Below are 15,795 nucleotides of genomic sequence, written 5' to 3'. Positions count from 1 at the left end.
GATATGGAAAACTCGCGCAAAGCACGTAATCTAAGACTAGTCTTATATATGCACGTAGCAATAGAAAACACATTAATCTCTTCGTTATTATTCGGCACTAATTTAGGAAGTGTGTTGCTTAAATTGAATGCTTTGGATTTTTTAAAAACATGATTCTCGGTCTATATTTATAGCTTCCTACTAAGAATATATTTATTTAGCTGCCTATCTGTTGAAAAGTTTCTTAAATATTGTCTACTTATATTTTCCCCTGGAAAAACCTTTAATTAATTCCTACAGGCATGGCGACTACTGTGCCTTAGATTATTGGCAAAAAGGATGTATCTACCATATATTCCAAACACAAGGGGGCGGAAGTGCTGTTTTCCAAAACTAAAGGGATCTAAGTAATACTAACAACGAAGGAACTTTATTGCGGAAACGATCTGGCCGACCGGAACTTGAAGTTTAAAAAATTTGAAGTTGGTAAACATTGTGTGTAAAGAGAGAGAGAGAGGCAAATCCAAATCCTAATCCAAATCCAAATGCGATGATGGGAAGCGAGTCAAATCCTACATGGGTTGGAAGGAAACCAATGAGAAGACTTGGTGGAATGTCTGATGCTCTTTCTATTGCTTCTGAACTCGGCTTCTCTCTTCAGACACCTCCCAATTCCCAGGTCCACACTTTTTTCTTTTTTAAAAATTATTTCTTGTACTGCTGATTTTTGTAGCAATTCACATTTGAGATTTAAAAATTATTCCCGTTGTTTAGGAGGAGATCCAAAATTTATCCACAACCACTGGTGAAAATGGTGATGATTTGATAAGGGTCTTGAAGGAACTCACTGCTGTTCAAAGGAAAATTGCTGATTTACAAGTCGAACTTCAAGGTCGAAAGGTGACATTCTTCAGATTCTAAAGAATTTCATCCTTTTTAAATTACCCAACACGATGTTCTGCTAGTGAATGTGGTGTGAATTTATATCACTTCGACTTTTTACTTGACCCTAATATTGCATTTGCATATGCCCTATCCATTTCAGCAGGGCATGGTTACTTAACAGTTCAAAATAATTTGAAAATTTTACAACTTACACACCTAAATTATTCGATATTGTTCTCTATCTAGCTTTGGTAATTGAAAAATGTACTCTTTTAGATGATATCATGAACTAACGTAGTACTGTGCTACAACTTTAGGAGGACAAAAATGTTGCTCATCTCACACATGTCAGTGAAATGGAAAAGAAGATTGAAACATTGCAAAGGATTACTACTATTTTGAAGGACGTTATTCAGAATAAGGTAATTGGCTTAATCTGCGTTTTAACTTCTATTTTCGGTGTAGTTTTACATTTGGTGATATTCAAATTTCATCGTGATCTTCTCTGTCCACCTTTCTGAAACTAAACAAAATTCCCTCCTGTCAAATGATTGATGTTCTTCCATTCGTCAATGCTTTCGTGTTTTCCAGCGGAGGGACCATCACATGCAGCATGTGCACTTTCTGGACATAATTATTTAGGACCATCAGAATAAACACATTAAGACACAGAAAAAAACAACAAGAATTTCGAGATATGAATATGTTTGTTCAAGTGGTTGTTGATTTGTGTAGGTTTTGTTCGCTGAATGAATTAAAGATCTATTCATGCAAGGATAATATGAAATAAAGAACTTTGTTTCTGCAATATCTAGTACAGACGGTGAAAAGGAAGAATGATGTTGGTTTCTCTATGCGTGTGTGATGCATTTGCTGGTTTCTTCGAGTACAGCTGCATGGTCTTTTTGTTTGTGGACAGCTGTATTCATGAAAGTATTATGGATGTGCTTCTTTGTGCACTCTTGTATTCTTGCATGCAGGAGTCAGTGGTAGTGAGTGGAAAAGAAAGAAAGAGGGAGTGGAGTCGTGCAATGTGTAGGAGTTATTGATCAGTCAGTAGCTCTACTGAATGCTGCTTGTAATGTGAAAACCTTCAATATTTAAGACGGAGAACATTTTATTGAAACGTTACTTATCAAAAACAAAAAAGGAACATTTTATTGAAATGCAGTGGAAGAAAGTAAGGCCTGCCCTGAGATGAGACCAGAAAATTTTATCAAGAATTCTTGCATTAGCTTGCAGTTGTTCTAGCAAAGAGCATTGGCAACTTTATTTGGTCTTAGTGAAGCAAATTTCATCCAATAGCAGAATTACATAATTTATTTATTTATTTTGTCATTATGATTTCTTTCCATATTTGTTTCATTTTGCTGTTGTGTTTGCATAAAAATCTTCTGTGGATTTTGTAGGACCGCATAATAGCTCGCCTTCAACAACCATATTCGTTGGATTGTATTCCTGTTGAAGCTGAATATCAGGTTTGTTACTTGCCAACTGTAATCAGCTTATCTTCCTGGAATACCTAGACCTCTAGAGATAGATGCTTGACCAAAGATATAATGACTACTGAAGAGCTTATCATTATCGCAAATACCGTTTTTGTTGAAGATTGGGAAAAATCAACATCGTTTTGTGGAAGAACTTTTATAGATTACAATTTTATTAGATTCATTGTGTTTGAATAGCATAATATTGTTGAATAGAATTCAACGTTTAAACGAAGGCCCAAGGCTTCACAACAAGTTCCAATCGTCTTCGGAATGGAGTGGAAGTTCTGTGTTCTCAAGGACGGACAAGCAAATACGGACTTGAACCAACAAAGTCGCAACATTAACAAAGAAACAAAGCTTTAAGGCAATTAGCACGGAAATAATGACGCAAAGCTCAAAAACTAGCTAAACACAAGTAGGGACAATTTACTTAGTGTTAATTAGGTAGGAAAATTTTAAAAAATTGAAACGGAGTGGAAAATCCCAAATTCGAACCCAAAAACACTGTCAAAACCTGTAGTTTCTGGTGCAAGAAAACTGATGGTGCGACCGCTATTGCAGTCCTGGAGTCACAATCGCGCCCTTGCGGAACGCTGTTAAAACCTGTAGTTTCTGGTGCAAGAAAACTGATGGTGCGACCGCTATCGCGGTCCTGGAGTCGCAATCGCTGCCCTTGTGGCCTGAAAAACCTTCGCGGTCGCGATGCACAAGTGGATTTCTGCCTTCCGCGGAAGCAGCTTGAAGCCGGCGATCGAGGACCTTCAACTGGGTTCAGGTGCTCTTCAAGGCTTAACAAACTAGCTTCAGCTTTCTCCCAAAATTTGATTCAAATCCCAACCAAATTGATTCCAAACACTCTCCACTTCAGATACAATTCTAACAAGTATATAGAACAACTTTCAATCACACCCAATCGTTTTCAAAAACTATTTTTCAGATTTTGATTTTCAAACTCAAGCCCAAAGTTCAACAATGTTCTTCAATTGAATTTCCAATTCTCAGATCTCATTTGATTGATTTGCAACAACAATTGATTCACATATTTTCTCCAAAAAAATCTCAACAGTAATTAACAACCAAAACTCGAATTCATCCACAGAAATCAAACTCCAACCAAGCAAGAACTTTCTATTTTGGGTAATTTTCGGATTTTTTCTCTGATTTTATAATAAAAAACAATCAACAAGAAATTGTTTAACCTATCTCTGATGCCAAGATTATCACTATCACAAACAAGAAAAAGGATTTGAAAATAACAAGGAATTAAAAGGATAGAAGTTAGATACAAAATTGAAAGGGAACTAGTAATTATTTGATTAATCAACACGTAATCACCCAAAGATACAATCTATTAGCACCTAAACTATTAGGATACTCAGTAGATTGGAGCTCTTTTCAATCCGAGAGCAAAGTCTCAAAGCAATTAAGAAACTCACTAACAAAGTACTCACTAAAGTAACCACTAATTACTCACTACATAGTACATACTCACTAGAGAAGCTAGAATCTCCATTATCATGTTCATCAAAAGCTAAAGAATGAAACTAGGTATTGGGCTAATTATACTAAGCCTATTTATTACATAGCTTGCCCAAAATAACCCTTCAAAAGGCTTAAAACGTCATTAGCTAAATGCTGAAAATGAGCCTCCAGTTGGTCATCGCGATTGCCCTTCAAGATCCGCGATCGTTATATTCAGTCGACTCAGGCTCTTCTACAATCGCTGTGACTGCTAGTTCCAATCCTTCTTCCTTGATTGCTCCATGAGCTCCGCGACAGCAATAACAGTCTCCCAGCTCTCCTCTGTGATTGTGTAATGCCTCAGCTACAGTTCCTGCAACCTTCAAGTGCTGTCCAAGGGCTTCTTCTTCAGCTCCAAGCTCCAAGTTAGGTCCTTTCTTCCATTGTTGCAATGTGTAACATGTTGTGGACCTCATTTACAAAGGGTTTGTTGAAGCTTCCATCTTCAAGATCATCATTCCAAACACTTGTAGCTCCGTAGCTTGGCTATGAGTGAATGGTCGTGAGGGTGTGGCTATGGGCAATTGGTCACAGAGTGACCACTTAAGACAATTGCCCAATCAAAGCTCTTCCTTTTTTTTTTTTTTTCCATAAGTGCATTATTCTTGTCCCTTTGTGGTGCTCATTCTAGCGGCATTGCTCTTAGTTCTGATGACCGTTCCATCTGACCATGCATGTCCCTGGTGTCTGTTCCCCATTACCGTGCCTCTGGCGCACTAAAAAAAAGTAGAAGAACAACAACAATTGATGACACACACACACGCGCATATCTGTGGAGCTCTTCAGAAGAGCTACTGCTTAGTCCTTGTCTTGTGGCCCTTTGAAACTTGAACACCCAGTGAGAAAAACTAAGATAAGAAAAGAGATGTTTTGCTAACACGAGGATAATGGAATACAAGACTCACCTATTTATAGTTGTAGAACGGAATCTACATCTTATATTTAGTCGATGAGCGACTAACTAGATACCAATTATAACAACACTTCACTTTTAACGCACCCTACTTTACAATATTTACCTTGTGAAAGAACTCAGATGCTTCTATATTCAGTCTTTAGCTTTTTCAACTGTTCATTTAATCATTCAGCCTTTAACAAGCCAATAGATATAGATGCCTAATGCTATTGAATTGTGCAGAAACAATTTTCAGAATTGCTGATGAGGGCTGCTAATGATTATGGTGCTTTAACGGCCTCTGTAACAGATTTTCAATGGAGTCAGAATTTTAAAGAACCGCCAACAGTTTGGGTGGTATGCTTTTCCTTTCTCCTGCCGATTAACTCGTTCTTCATATGTTGTAAATATAAAACTAATTTGTTATGATTGTTTTGAGTGTTGAAGCATCATTCATAATGCTGTACTAAAGTAATGTGTTTTGTGTGGAAGCTATTATTTTATTTTGCATGTGGGGATTCCTGAATTAGTAAGGGTAAATGGAACCATCACATTAGCATATATCTCTCCTGGTGACAGTTGTCAGGTGCTTGGTGGTGCTCATTTTTTTATTCCTATTTGTTTGATGCAAGGAAATATTAATTTTCATTTTGTGGATGGGCATGTCACTGTAGTTTGCATACACTTTGATGGAAAGAAAATTGTGAATCCCTATAAGATGGAAAGAATAAATGAAGTGGTGTAGTTATTGGGGGCTATAACTGACAAATATGCACGGAGATGGATGATGCAACTAGATGTTAGAGCGTTTGAATCTGTACAGAAGCAGTACATGTTTGTATGTGCGCTCAGGTAAGACTGATGCTAGAAGTTTTAACCAAAAAAGTTTTAAAGGAACTAGGAATCCATGAAATCATTAGTGCAGTGTTGCATTCTTTTTTTATTGCGTAACTGGTGAGTTAAACCCTCAAAATACACATGGGATTATTCCTTTTCGAGACCCTGAATTAGCTTTAATCTGTGAAATGCTTGGATCTGTTGCATGAAACATGCAGGAGAACTTTATAAATTCACATATATGGATAGGAAAAATAAGATCAAATATTTTAAACAAGATACCAAGTTGCATTGGATTCTCAAGTTTGATGTTTTAATTAATGTAGGAAATGCTTCGTCCAATTCCTGTTGCTTTAGCTTCTAGCACCCGATTCTTTGAAGCCATGTCTGCGATGAGAGAGTCAATTGCAACACTGCATGCTTTGAGAGTTGGTCATTCTTCTTCCTTGTCTACAACACCAAGCAACGAGCCTTCACAAAGAACACTTGGAGATACTGATTGTGTGACTCCTCCCCCATGGAGATCAGAGTCAAGCTTTGATGATTTAGCCGTTGGAAGCCTGAGAAGGCAAGAAAGTGAGCCACAAGAAGGTAGTGAAATTGCAAAAGGTGATGGTATGGGCCACAGGAGATTGTCATGGCCTCCTTCAGTTAAGAACATCTCATAATGGTATCAATACTTGGGCTGCTGTGTATTTGTTATCCCCCGTTCCCATGGATTTATCATTTTGATCATCTTTGTATTCATTTAGGTGATTGTATTTTCGGTGTCTGATGGGTGTTTTTTTCTTCTTATTCTTTTTCACCAGTTCCATGAATACGGGGCGTGATATTTGTTTGGTTTTACTCTTGAACTGAAGCCATTTCAAACAGTGTTCAAAATGAAAAGATGTTTTTTCATAGAAATATTCATTCTCCAGTTACACATCTTCGTTTCAATAACACGTAAAATCTAGTCTATGTAAATAAGTAATCTTTGGTTCCTCTCCAGATGGAATGATTAGGTACAAGAGTATCCAAATTTTCTTTCCTCCCATGCTGCTATTTATTTAATTACTTTTTTTTTTTGGGTTTTGAACAAACGGTTTCAGAATATATGGCTACATCGTGAAGGACCGAGTCCACCTAGCGGAGGTAGGATTACAGTCAAGGGGATCAAAAAAAGAAAAAAATTAAAAGGATTGTAGCTAGTGGGAATAGAACCATGAACCCCCTTGACTACTAAGCTATGCTTTTGGGCTGTCAAGGAGATTCAAAACATAATATATAGAGGTAAAAAAACAGATTTTGCCTTACATATACAGTGAAATGGGGGTTCGGGTGAACACCCTTCCGCCCCCTAAATCCGCCCCTGCTAACTACAATAAATGGTAACGTGAAAATCCATTGTCAGTACCCTTATAAATTACCGTTTAAGTTAAATCCAGATTGTTGTTCAAATAGGTAAGGTAGGCGAGAAAATGTGACAATAGGCAGACGCTTAGCTGACTAACTTACCAAAGCATATAATTGATGAGGTGGGCAAGAAAAGAGTGAGAATAGGTAGACTCTTAACTTGATAATCACTCTAATGTAAACTCTATTTTATGAATGTAGAGTGTTTTCGAGCATGAGCTATGATTTCTACCGCGAAAGGTTGCAACAAAGCAAGTACAGTATGCCCAACAAATGTACTCAAGTCGGTCAACTCTTCGTTTTCTTTCTTTCTCTTGCTCTCTCCGCTGTGGAGATGACAAAAGCAGGGCAGCCTTTTACCCTCTGTAAAATCTTAAGATGAATAGCCGCGGATCGTGTGGTGAGTATCATCACCCAATTGCATGAGTCGAAGGGGGAAGGATAGAGTTGGCAAGTTCTTCATCTAACTTAACAGGAAGTGGTGGCATTTGCTTCAGTATGTATGACGACTCATTCAACCTGCAAATTTGGTACATCTTAGGTTAACGGCTGCTTCCATACTTAAGTTAACAATGCAGTTAAACAGCCACAAGTAAAAGAATAATGAACAAAGCTAAATATTAGTATCACAAGTAACGCAAAGCTCTCAAGTGACCCAGAAAATAAGGATTTCTGGCTCACTCGATGATCATGTTCGAATTTCTAGTAGTGCTTGCCTTTTATCCCAAATAAAAAATGATGTATTGCAAAGAATATTTGCACTATCAGTGTAACCTGTTGTAGTATGTAACTTGTCTTAATATTTTCCTGCACTGAAAACAAACTAGGGGGACAAGAGGCAAAAAATAATATCCTACAAATGGGACAGTAGGTACATTCCATGAGAATCAAAATGATCACAAGAATGAGGGTAATGGGGAGCAGTTACTAACCTAGTGGATGGACTTTACATACTGCAGAAAAAATATAGAAGATGTAAAGGAGCAGGCATACTCAAGAGACTTCAGACGTACTTTTGTAAAATCATGAAGATGTTATCTCGAGCTTGACACAAAAGTCGAGTATTCTCGTGTATCTGCAAGAAAGAAGTGGAGCATATAAGTGTAGAGTTATCGTCGTTTAATGAGAGGGCCTATTATGGAGAGGCCCCAATATATCAGATATCAGGTGTTTACAAGAAAAAAGTTAAAATTATATCAGATAAGCTGCATACTTACTTGATGTGTTACAAGATTCGCGGAAATCTGTTGAAAGATCCGAGCATTTTGATGAATAAGCTGCGTGGTGACACTGACTGTGGCTGCAATGAACAAATTCTACTTTTCAGAATAAAAGAAGTTGGAATTAGATGAGAAGAACATTATAAGATGCTTTAACTTGAGATATCAGGTGTACTTGTCCCCAAAACTTGTAGACCTCAACATCTTAGTTCTTACATATGCTATACGATTCAGCCAAGTTCACGCTTCAAACAATGAGTTGCAACATTAGCCCAGTGAGAAGCTGTTGTTTGAATCTCAACTCTGAGGAGTTGAATTAATATCGACGTTATTATATATTGGACGCGAAAGTTAGTTATTCTAATCGTGAGTTGATCATTATAGTACTAAACTCAGATATAATTGGTATTCTTTACATGTCCAATAGATTGTGCGCGCTTTGCTTCTCATATTTCGCTTAAAATCACATGGACCATGTCGCTATTTTGCGCTTTTCACTTTTGAAAACAATCAGAATAGTGTCCAGATTGCCAACATAGAACTATCATTTAATTAATGCATCTCAAATTCTTAATCAATCAATAACTCCATCCTATGCTAGTTGGGGACCTCAAATCTTTATACTTCATAGATTTAAGTTTCATCAAAGTTTTCATCACTTCTCATATGGAGGATTTATTTATTTATTTTTAAAATATTGAGTTAACATTGACAAAGAACTTAAAATGTAAGAATGTAGTTTCAAGTGTTTTTTATGATGAACACCAACAAGACATAATTCAGATATCTAAATTTCATGCTAAAGAAAAAGAGCAATTTTAATCTACTAACTATTCTTGAGAAGAAGTGAAACTGACCATGATATGAGGTGAAACCGTCACTCTTATTTGAAACCACTCCTTGAGCATATGGAACATAACCAGGCTGGATTACTACAGGGGACGACGCTGCAGTAGGATCAGTCAATTTTTCCTGAGAAAAGAATGTAACACATTTCCTTGAGCCTCTGGAGGTATACATCAAAGTAAGCCAAATAGAAATGACCTAAAACACCAGTGATGAATTCCGATAGCCTCATTACAAACAACTTTCCAAAAGCATGCAAGAGGGAAAGATCAAGATAAAACATGCTCTTCATAATTTCTATGAATTTTTTGTTAAGCGACAATCGAGGTGCTAGTATTGTAGAGAAAGTAGTTGAACTTTTACTGGGATTAAACTCTACAATTTTAGACTGATTAGGACGGCATAATGTGCAGCTTCGAGAGCTGCCAAATAAATCACGAGGTAACAGCTACTTTAGTTTGAGAGATCTGTGACCATTCCTTTCGTTAAGCAATGTCTGACTATGATATTTAGGTTTCCAGACTCTATAAGCAGATGAATTTTTTTAGTCATTTCTGTTTGATCTATGCTTGGATCTTACATCACATTCACAGAAATATATTAGCAACTTAACATTATAAATAGTCCCCCTCCTCAATGGGAAGAGAAAATTCTAGGGTCAAATCATGTCATCATCTAAATAAAGAGAGTTAATAAAAGAGACAAAAATTTTGAGGTAGCCACAAATAATGCAAGGTTCACTTTTGCAGGAAGCTCTGAGTCCTTCAAAATCCTTGCACTCATATTATCCAAGTACAAAGTCGGGGGTAGGTTAATGATGTTAGTTAGGTTAAGGGGTAGCAAACGCGAGAGTCGGGTCGAATATGGGCGGGTCGAATTCGACCCGATCTATATTTAATACGGGTAGAAAATGAGTTAACAAGCGGATAATATGGATATCTTTTTGAATATGATTACTTTCGGGAGAATTCCTAGTCTCCCAAGCTTGAGGAACCCCCAATTTGAGTCTTGACAAATGTAAAAGTTAAACCCATTAGTTATCCATTGGTTATACATTTTCTAAGTGGATAATATGGTTGTTATCCATATTTGACCCATTTTCAAAAAGTTCATTATCCAACCCGTTTTTTAGTGGATAATATGGATGGATAACTGTTTTTTTTATCCATTTTGCTACAATTAGCTGGAAGTTGATAGGAGATACTATCTGGTGTTTTATTGTTAACACAGGTAGACAAGATTGGTCTGTGAATAACCATTCTTTAGAGGATCATAAGAACCAGCTAATGCTGAAAGTCTTACAAACATTGGTCTGTTAAGAAAAGGCACTATGGGCTTAACTCAATCCCATAAGCAAGATCATGATGTGAGAATTGCCCAAAATCATATAAGGAGACAACACCTCATTCCCAATCAATATGGGACATTCTAACACCCCTCCGTCCCCTCTCCAGAAGCATGCCCAGGATTGGACATTTGGAATATGAACAATATTATGGTGATCCAACATAAGAGTAAACAAAGAATAAGGATAGGTTTGGCTCTAATACAATGTTAAGAAAATTGATATAATGCGTAACTCAACCCAAAAAAGAGATCATGAGGTGAGAATTATTCAAGACCATATAAGGAGACAACAGTCTATTCCCTCAACCAACGTGCAGCATTCTAACATATTGTTCATTACGGGTTTTAGTAAAACTAGGAAACAAAGTAGAAGACGGTGAAAGAGAGGAAGATAATCACACAACTTATGTTCTGTTGCTTAGGGAGTTCTCTCGACTACTCTCATCAAACCAAGAGCATGAGGATTAAGATAATTGTTCAGAAAGACACTTCTTGAGGGTTTACATGTTAGAAATCATACTAGCGATGACGTGTTTGCCAATCAAGAAAATGTGTCCAACACATGTTGCACACTGTTAGATTTACTACAGGTCAAGAAGCTACAACTGGAAGCTGTAGGAGAAACAATAGGTCACTGGAGATAAGTTTCTTGGAGGAACTTCTATGACTGGGAGATACATAAAGTAGCTCTTCAGAAATATCTCAAAAGCCAGATTAGTCTGAAACTAAGTTGCTCCGACACGGCAGTTTAGGTGCCGTACCCGTGTCGACACGACACTAGTATGAGTGTGGGTATGGGATCCGTACCGGATTTGGTCAAAATGACCGTGACGGATGGAAAAATTCGAGACGGGATACAATTTGATTCCCGAAATCAGAACCAAAACTAGGGCGAATTTGAAGAAAATAGCATACCTTATCCAGGAAATCAATTCTTTACTTATCTATAACTTGAGAATAAAAAAGAAATCCACACTTTACAAGCTATACATAAGTATTCCACCAAATTCCTCATAATTTAGGTATACTTTTATTTTTTTTGAATTATTTTTAGTCGGATCCCCCACCCGTATCCGTACTAGGATCCGTATCCCCGAATCTTAGAATTTACATCTCGAAGGATCCGACCTCTAGATCCGCACCCGTGTTGGACACCCGCACCCGTATCCGAGCAACTTAGGTCTGAAAAGCAGAAGAGAATGGAACCTTCTTCGTTGGATCACGCTATAATTTGCTGGTCATAACGGGAAGATATGGTCAGTGGGCTCGGAGAATCTTGTGGAAGAACATTGTACCTTTAAAAGTGATGTGTTCATGCCTTAATCAATAGAAACTTCAAAAGAATGGAATTACAACCTTCAGAAGATGTGAGAAAGCAGAGGAGCACCCGGATCTCTAGTTCCTACATTGCTGATCATTTGATAACTTACATACACTGACCGTTAAGCTGTCAATGTACTTTAACCTGTTGTAGCAGGTTACCTACCTTATTTCCCTAGTTGCTAATCCCATTTATTAAGGATGTTGTTTTTCAAGTGACCTTATATTGTACCTTTTACACTATCAGTATATAGAAGTTGAATTCTTTGCAAATTAGGAGCATGTTTACAAACTTATTTGCAGCGATATGGGGAATGCCGACCAACCTAAAGGAGGACAGAGGCAGGATCCAGAAGATAGAAAAGCGACTTAAAGTTCCATCTAATTCATACCACCATGCGTTACACAGACAGTTTGGAAGGAAATGAACTCAAGATGTTTAGAAGGGAATGCAGTACCACTTCATTGTTTAATACTAAAGATTTAAATTATTTTGACCTATTATTGGACTTCACAGACTCCTTATTCTCATGGTGCTGTTTCGTAAATAAAATGAGCTCAAAGAGATAGGGAAATCAATATCAACACAAGAGATAAACACAAGTGTTTACCTTTCTATCTTTATTTTTCTTCAATAGATTTGCGTCATCTTTCCTTCTCTTGCTGTTTTCCTTTTTCTACAGGGATAGTAACACAGTCAGTACAACAACACTATAACAAGAGGAAAACTTGCTCCAAAAAAATTGAAAATTATACGTATACAATATAATAGCTACTATGTTAACTCAATTTCTTCTTAACCATATAACTACAACTATAAGGATTCTAAATGATGCAAAAAAGAGTTTTAAAAAAGAAGGAATAGCAAATGAAATTCTTAAGTGGCCAGACCCGGGAAGAAAGAGAAAGAACATGGTAAAGGATGAGAAGTAAAGAGAACCAATATGAACATCAAAGACAAATGCATGGTAACAACAAAACTTGAGGAACAGATCTAATGCCTGCTAATATGCAGAAAACAATGCGTGTAACTGTGTTGTGGTGAAGAATTTCAATGCTTTTAGTACTAGCTATGGCTTATCTGGGGCTTAGGTGTAGTTGATTGTTAGATGTATGCTTGTCTATATTTTGTTTTCAAAGTAATAAATTCAGGCTTTTTTTACTTTTTCTGGTTATATTTTTGTTTTAAGTATCAAGTTCAGGGAGAGTTTTTAGCTACAAAATGCAGCAGCTAGGAGCACTTACTGTGGTCCATTTGCATCGTAATGCCACATCACGAACAGTCTTGTTCTTCAGCGAAATTGCAATTTTTGCATAACGGGATATGCTTGTCTCGGAGGCATATCTGCAGTTATTTTTAAGAGTTATTTCCCAGGTTCAATAGTTGTCCTAGATATGGAGCTTCAGTAAATACAAATGAACTCTAGACCCTTGAGAAAAGTAGCTTAAAGAGATAAACCTCTACTAGAAATAAGAGATCAACACGTTTGACAAGATAAACGAAGGAAGTAAAGAAACATCAGCCTAAAATTTATCCGTTATCCTTTTTAAAAAAATAAAATAAAAAATTCATTTCTAATACTAGAAGTTAGCAGAGTCTAAAACTAGGTTCAGATCATATCATAAACCGAATAGCAATAGTTAGAAATGCTGATGACAGAACTATTCAAATTCTTTTCCTCACTTCAAGACCTCTATTTCGTAAGTAAGAGAACTTGTGTTCATAATCTTTAGTGACACTCTCAAATGTTGTTCCTCATATCATGTCTCGCACTTCCTATCTCAGTAAGATAACTTTAGCCTGCGTTCCTAGCTTTAGTTGCCTTAAGGCTTGTCTCTCTTTCAGAACCTTGGTACTCTTAAGCTGGCTTTTTGTCTGAGGTTTTCGGACAAGACTACTACTGAAAAGATGTGGCTCCACCATTGGTCCAAAATCACTTAAAACTTCATATGGGGAGGGCAGTGTTTTCAGGTACTTGTTTGAGATTATCACAGAAGAAACCAAGTGAACCAGAGAACACTAGTCATTAGACCATATATGCCTAAAGTCCTCAGTTTCAATCAAACGAAAAACGACAATAATGTTACAACTTTGTTAAATATACTGTTAAAGCACCTTCTCACATGGTTAACTAATTCTAACTGCTGAAAGAAGTAAAATAGGGAGCATATAAAGTAGAAACAAAAGAAAAAGGAATGATATCCAATATCATAAAGGAATTCTTGCCATAAGAAGGAAAGAGCTAACACCACCTTAATCAAACTAAAAATTAAAAAAATCATATATTTGCACAACAGCAACTAGGCTCGATTTATGTTAGTCCACACAGATTAATTCAAGCCAGTGAGGATCGGCTAAATGAATCCTCACAGATTGTATATTTGTACCTAGCAAATATAACATGCAAAAATTGACTTATTCATCATTATACCAATCACAAAGCTTAACAATTAACCACAACAACAAGCAAGTAATTTACAGGCGCCAACCCCACAAAGAGAAACAACAAGTTATCAATCAAATCAAGACTTAAAAGATTTACTCACTTTACCAAACCTTCCTCCAAGATAGCTTGTTCTTCTGGAGTCCAATCCATTGAAACCTGATTTTGTTGAAAACTTGTAGGTGAAGAAGAAGAAGAAGTATCTCTTCCCCCTATCGAATTATTCCCGCTACATGAATTTATCCCTTCTTTAATATTCATACCAGATGAACTTGCCATATTTCACATACCAAAAAAGGAAAGTTTAAAACAGAGAGCTCTGTTGTTTCTGTATTCTTGGGCATAAAGCTATATTATATACACAAAAATGTGCCAAGACTGATTGTCTTGTTCTTTGGCCACAGCTTGGAAACTCAGAATAAATCAAAATAAAGAAGTAAAAGAAAAGGCCAGTAAGGAGAGTTCAAGGTTTTGAAGATGGAGTTGAGATTCTTTAACAGATGCATGGGCATCAATAATGAGAAAAAAAAAATCAAGTTGTAGAGTTGGAAGAAAGGTAAAGATTGAGAGAAAAAGGAGGGAATCTATGAAGGATCGCACGTAGTTATGACAAAAAGGTTGGTTGCTACAACTGAAAAGAAAACAATACAACTGCTATAATGTAATTTTAAGTTTGTTTTTATGTGAATTTAAAATTGATGGAAGAAAAGGAAAGGGTTGTTATGGGAGGTACCTTTTTATTTTTTAACATATGCTTATAAATAGATTTATGTTAAAAATAATATGTATATATTTAATAGGCTTGAAGAAATGATAGAGAGTAAATACCAATATGAGATAAGAATATAACTTAAGAACCGCGAAAACAGTTTCTTGCAGAAATGCAGGGTAAGACTGTGAACGACAGACCCTTCTGGTCTTGTCCTTCCAGGACCTTGCGCATAACGAGAACTTAGTGCAACTAACAGTCTTTTTTTAATATGACTTAAGAACCAAACATAGTTGAACTTACGAGTTAAATTGTAATAATATATCGTGCTTGTGTTAATTTTGTGTACGTGGCTGCTAATAATGGTGATTTGAACCTGCAAATCTCATTACCTTTTTCTTTATCAAGAATGTAAAAATTCTTTTTATAATTGATGATGGTGTGATTTGAACTAAGAATTTTTTTCATATTTTGATATCATGTTGAATTATATGATTATACTTTCTTTAAAAACTTTATACTATTAAAGAAAGAATATATCTAATTATTTATATTGTGTGTTTTATAACATGCGTGGGGGTTGGCATTGTCAGTATTGAGAAAAAAAGATTTTCCTAAAGGAAAGAAAGGAAGTGCGAGCTGACGCACTGACAGCTTCTCACTCACTTCCCTTTCCAAAAGGCATTTAAAGACAAAGCTCCTCCTTTTGCCTTTAACTTTGGGAATGAAAGCTTTAGACAAAGAGAAACAAAAGAAAAGGAATTTTGTTAAATATGTAAAACGAATTTGTGCTCGACTCTTTGATTACTAAATGAAGCAATGGCTTAAGAATAAGTATTGTCTCTTCACTATAGAAAATAAGAAATTCTTCATTCTCTTTCGCATTACGTTGATATTTTGCTTTTCT

General features: G+C 36.3%; 2 protein-coding genes across 3 annotated transcripts; one reads left to right on the top strand and one right to left on the bottom strand.

Annotated features, from left to right (window-relative positions):
• The first annotated feature begins 402 nt into the window (after window positions 1–402).
• On the top strand, window positions 403–6,513 carry LOC107787753 (AUGMIN subunit 2). The gene is made up of 6 exons (XM_016609366.2): window positions 403–658; window positions 754–879; window positions 1,182–1,286; window positions 2,274–2,342; window positions 5,014–5,127; window positions 5,934–6,513. The coding sequence occupies exons 1-6, from the start codon at window positions 530–532 to the stop codon at window positions 6,273–6,275; spliced, it is 885 nt and encodes a 294-aa protein (XP_016464852.1). The 5' UTR covers window positions 403–529; the 3' UTR covers window positions 6,276–6,513.
• Window positions 6,514–7,092: 579 nt separating this feature from the next.
• Window positions 7,093–14,826, bottom strand: LOC107787754 (uncharacterized). Of its 2 annotated transcripts, none has more exons than XM_016609367.2 (7): window positions 14,283–14,826; window positions 12,981–13,080; window positions 12,347–12,412; window positions 9,080–9,194; window positions 8,220–8,302; window positions 8,016–8,077; window positions 7,093–7,521 (listed from the first exon to the last, which is right to left on the bottom strand). In XM_016609367.2, exons 1-7 carry the CDS (start codon window positions 14,456–14,458, stop codon window positions 7,413–7,415), a joined length of 711 nt encoding a protein of 236 aa, XP_016464853.1. In that variant the 5' UTR covers window positions 14,459–14,826; the 3' UTR covers window positions 7,093–7,412. The 2 variants fall into 2 exon arrangements, with proteins under 2 accessions (XP_016464853.1, XP_016464854.1); XM_016609368.2 differs by having other exon boundaries at window positions 7,381–7,521; window positions 7,996–8,077.
• Window positions 14,827–15,795: the final 969 nt, after the last annotated feature.

The sequence above is a fragment of the Nicotiana tabacum genome, chromosome 15 (assembly GCF_000715075.1).
Source record: "Nicotiana tabacum cultivar K326 chromosome 15, ASM71507v2, whole genome shotgun sequence".
In the NCBI taxonomy this organism is placed as follows: Eukaryota; Viridiplantae; Streptophyta; class Magnoliopsida; order Solanales; family Solanaceae; genus Nicotiana; species Nicotiana tabacum.
Note: the sequence above shows the minus strand (reverse complement) of the source record. Positions and strands in the feature narration are given on the sequence as shown.

What these genes read in the sequence shown, in the direction of transcription:
- LOC107787753 (XM_016609366.2), top strand. Translation starts at nt 530, where the DNA reads ATGATGGGAAGCGAGTCAAATCCTACATGGGTTGGAAGGAAACCAATG. An exon ending in AGGACGTTATTCAGAATAAG is followed by an intron (nt 1,287 to 2,273) that starts GTAATTGGCTTA and finishes TGGATTTTGTAG; the next exon opens with GACCGCATAATAGCTCGCCT. An exon ending in CTGTTGAAGCTGAATATCAG is followed by an intron (nt 2,343 to 5,013) that starts GTTTGTTACTTG and finishes TGAATTGTGCAG; the next exon opens with AAACAATTTTCAGAATTGCT.
- LOC107787754 (XM_016609367.2), bottom strand. Translation starts at nt 14,458, where the DNA reads ATGGCAAGTTCATCTGGTATGAATATTAAAGAAGGGATAAATTCATGT. An exon ending in AGAAAAATAAAGATAGAAAG is followed by an intron (nt 9,195 to 12,346) that starts GTAAACACTTGT and finishes TTCTTTTCTCAG; the next exon opens with GAAAAATTGACTGATCCTAC. An exon ending in CGGTTTCACCTCATATCATG is followed by an intron (nt 8,303 to 9,079) that starts GTCAGTTTCACT and finishes TGTTCATTGCAG; the next exon opens with CCACAGTCAGTGTCACCACG.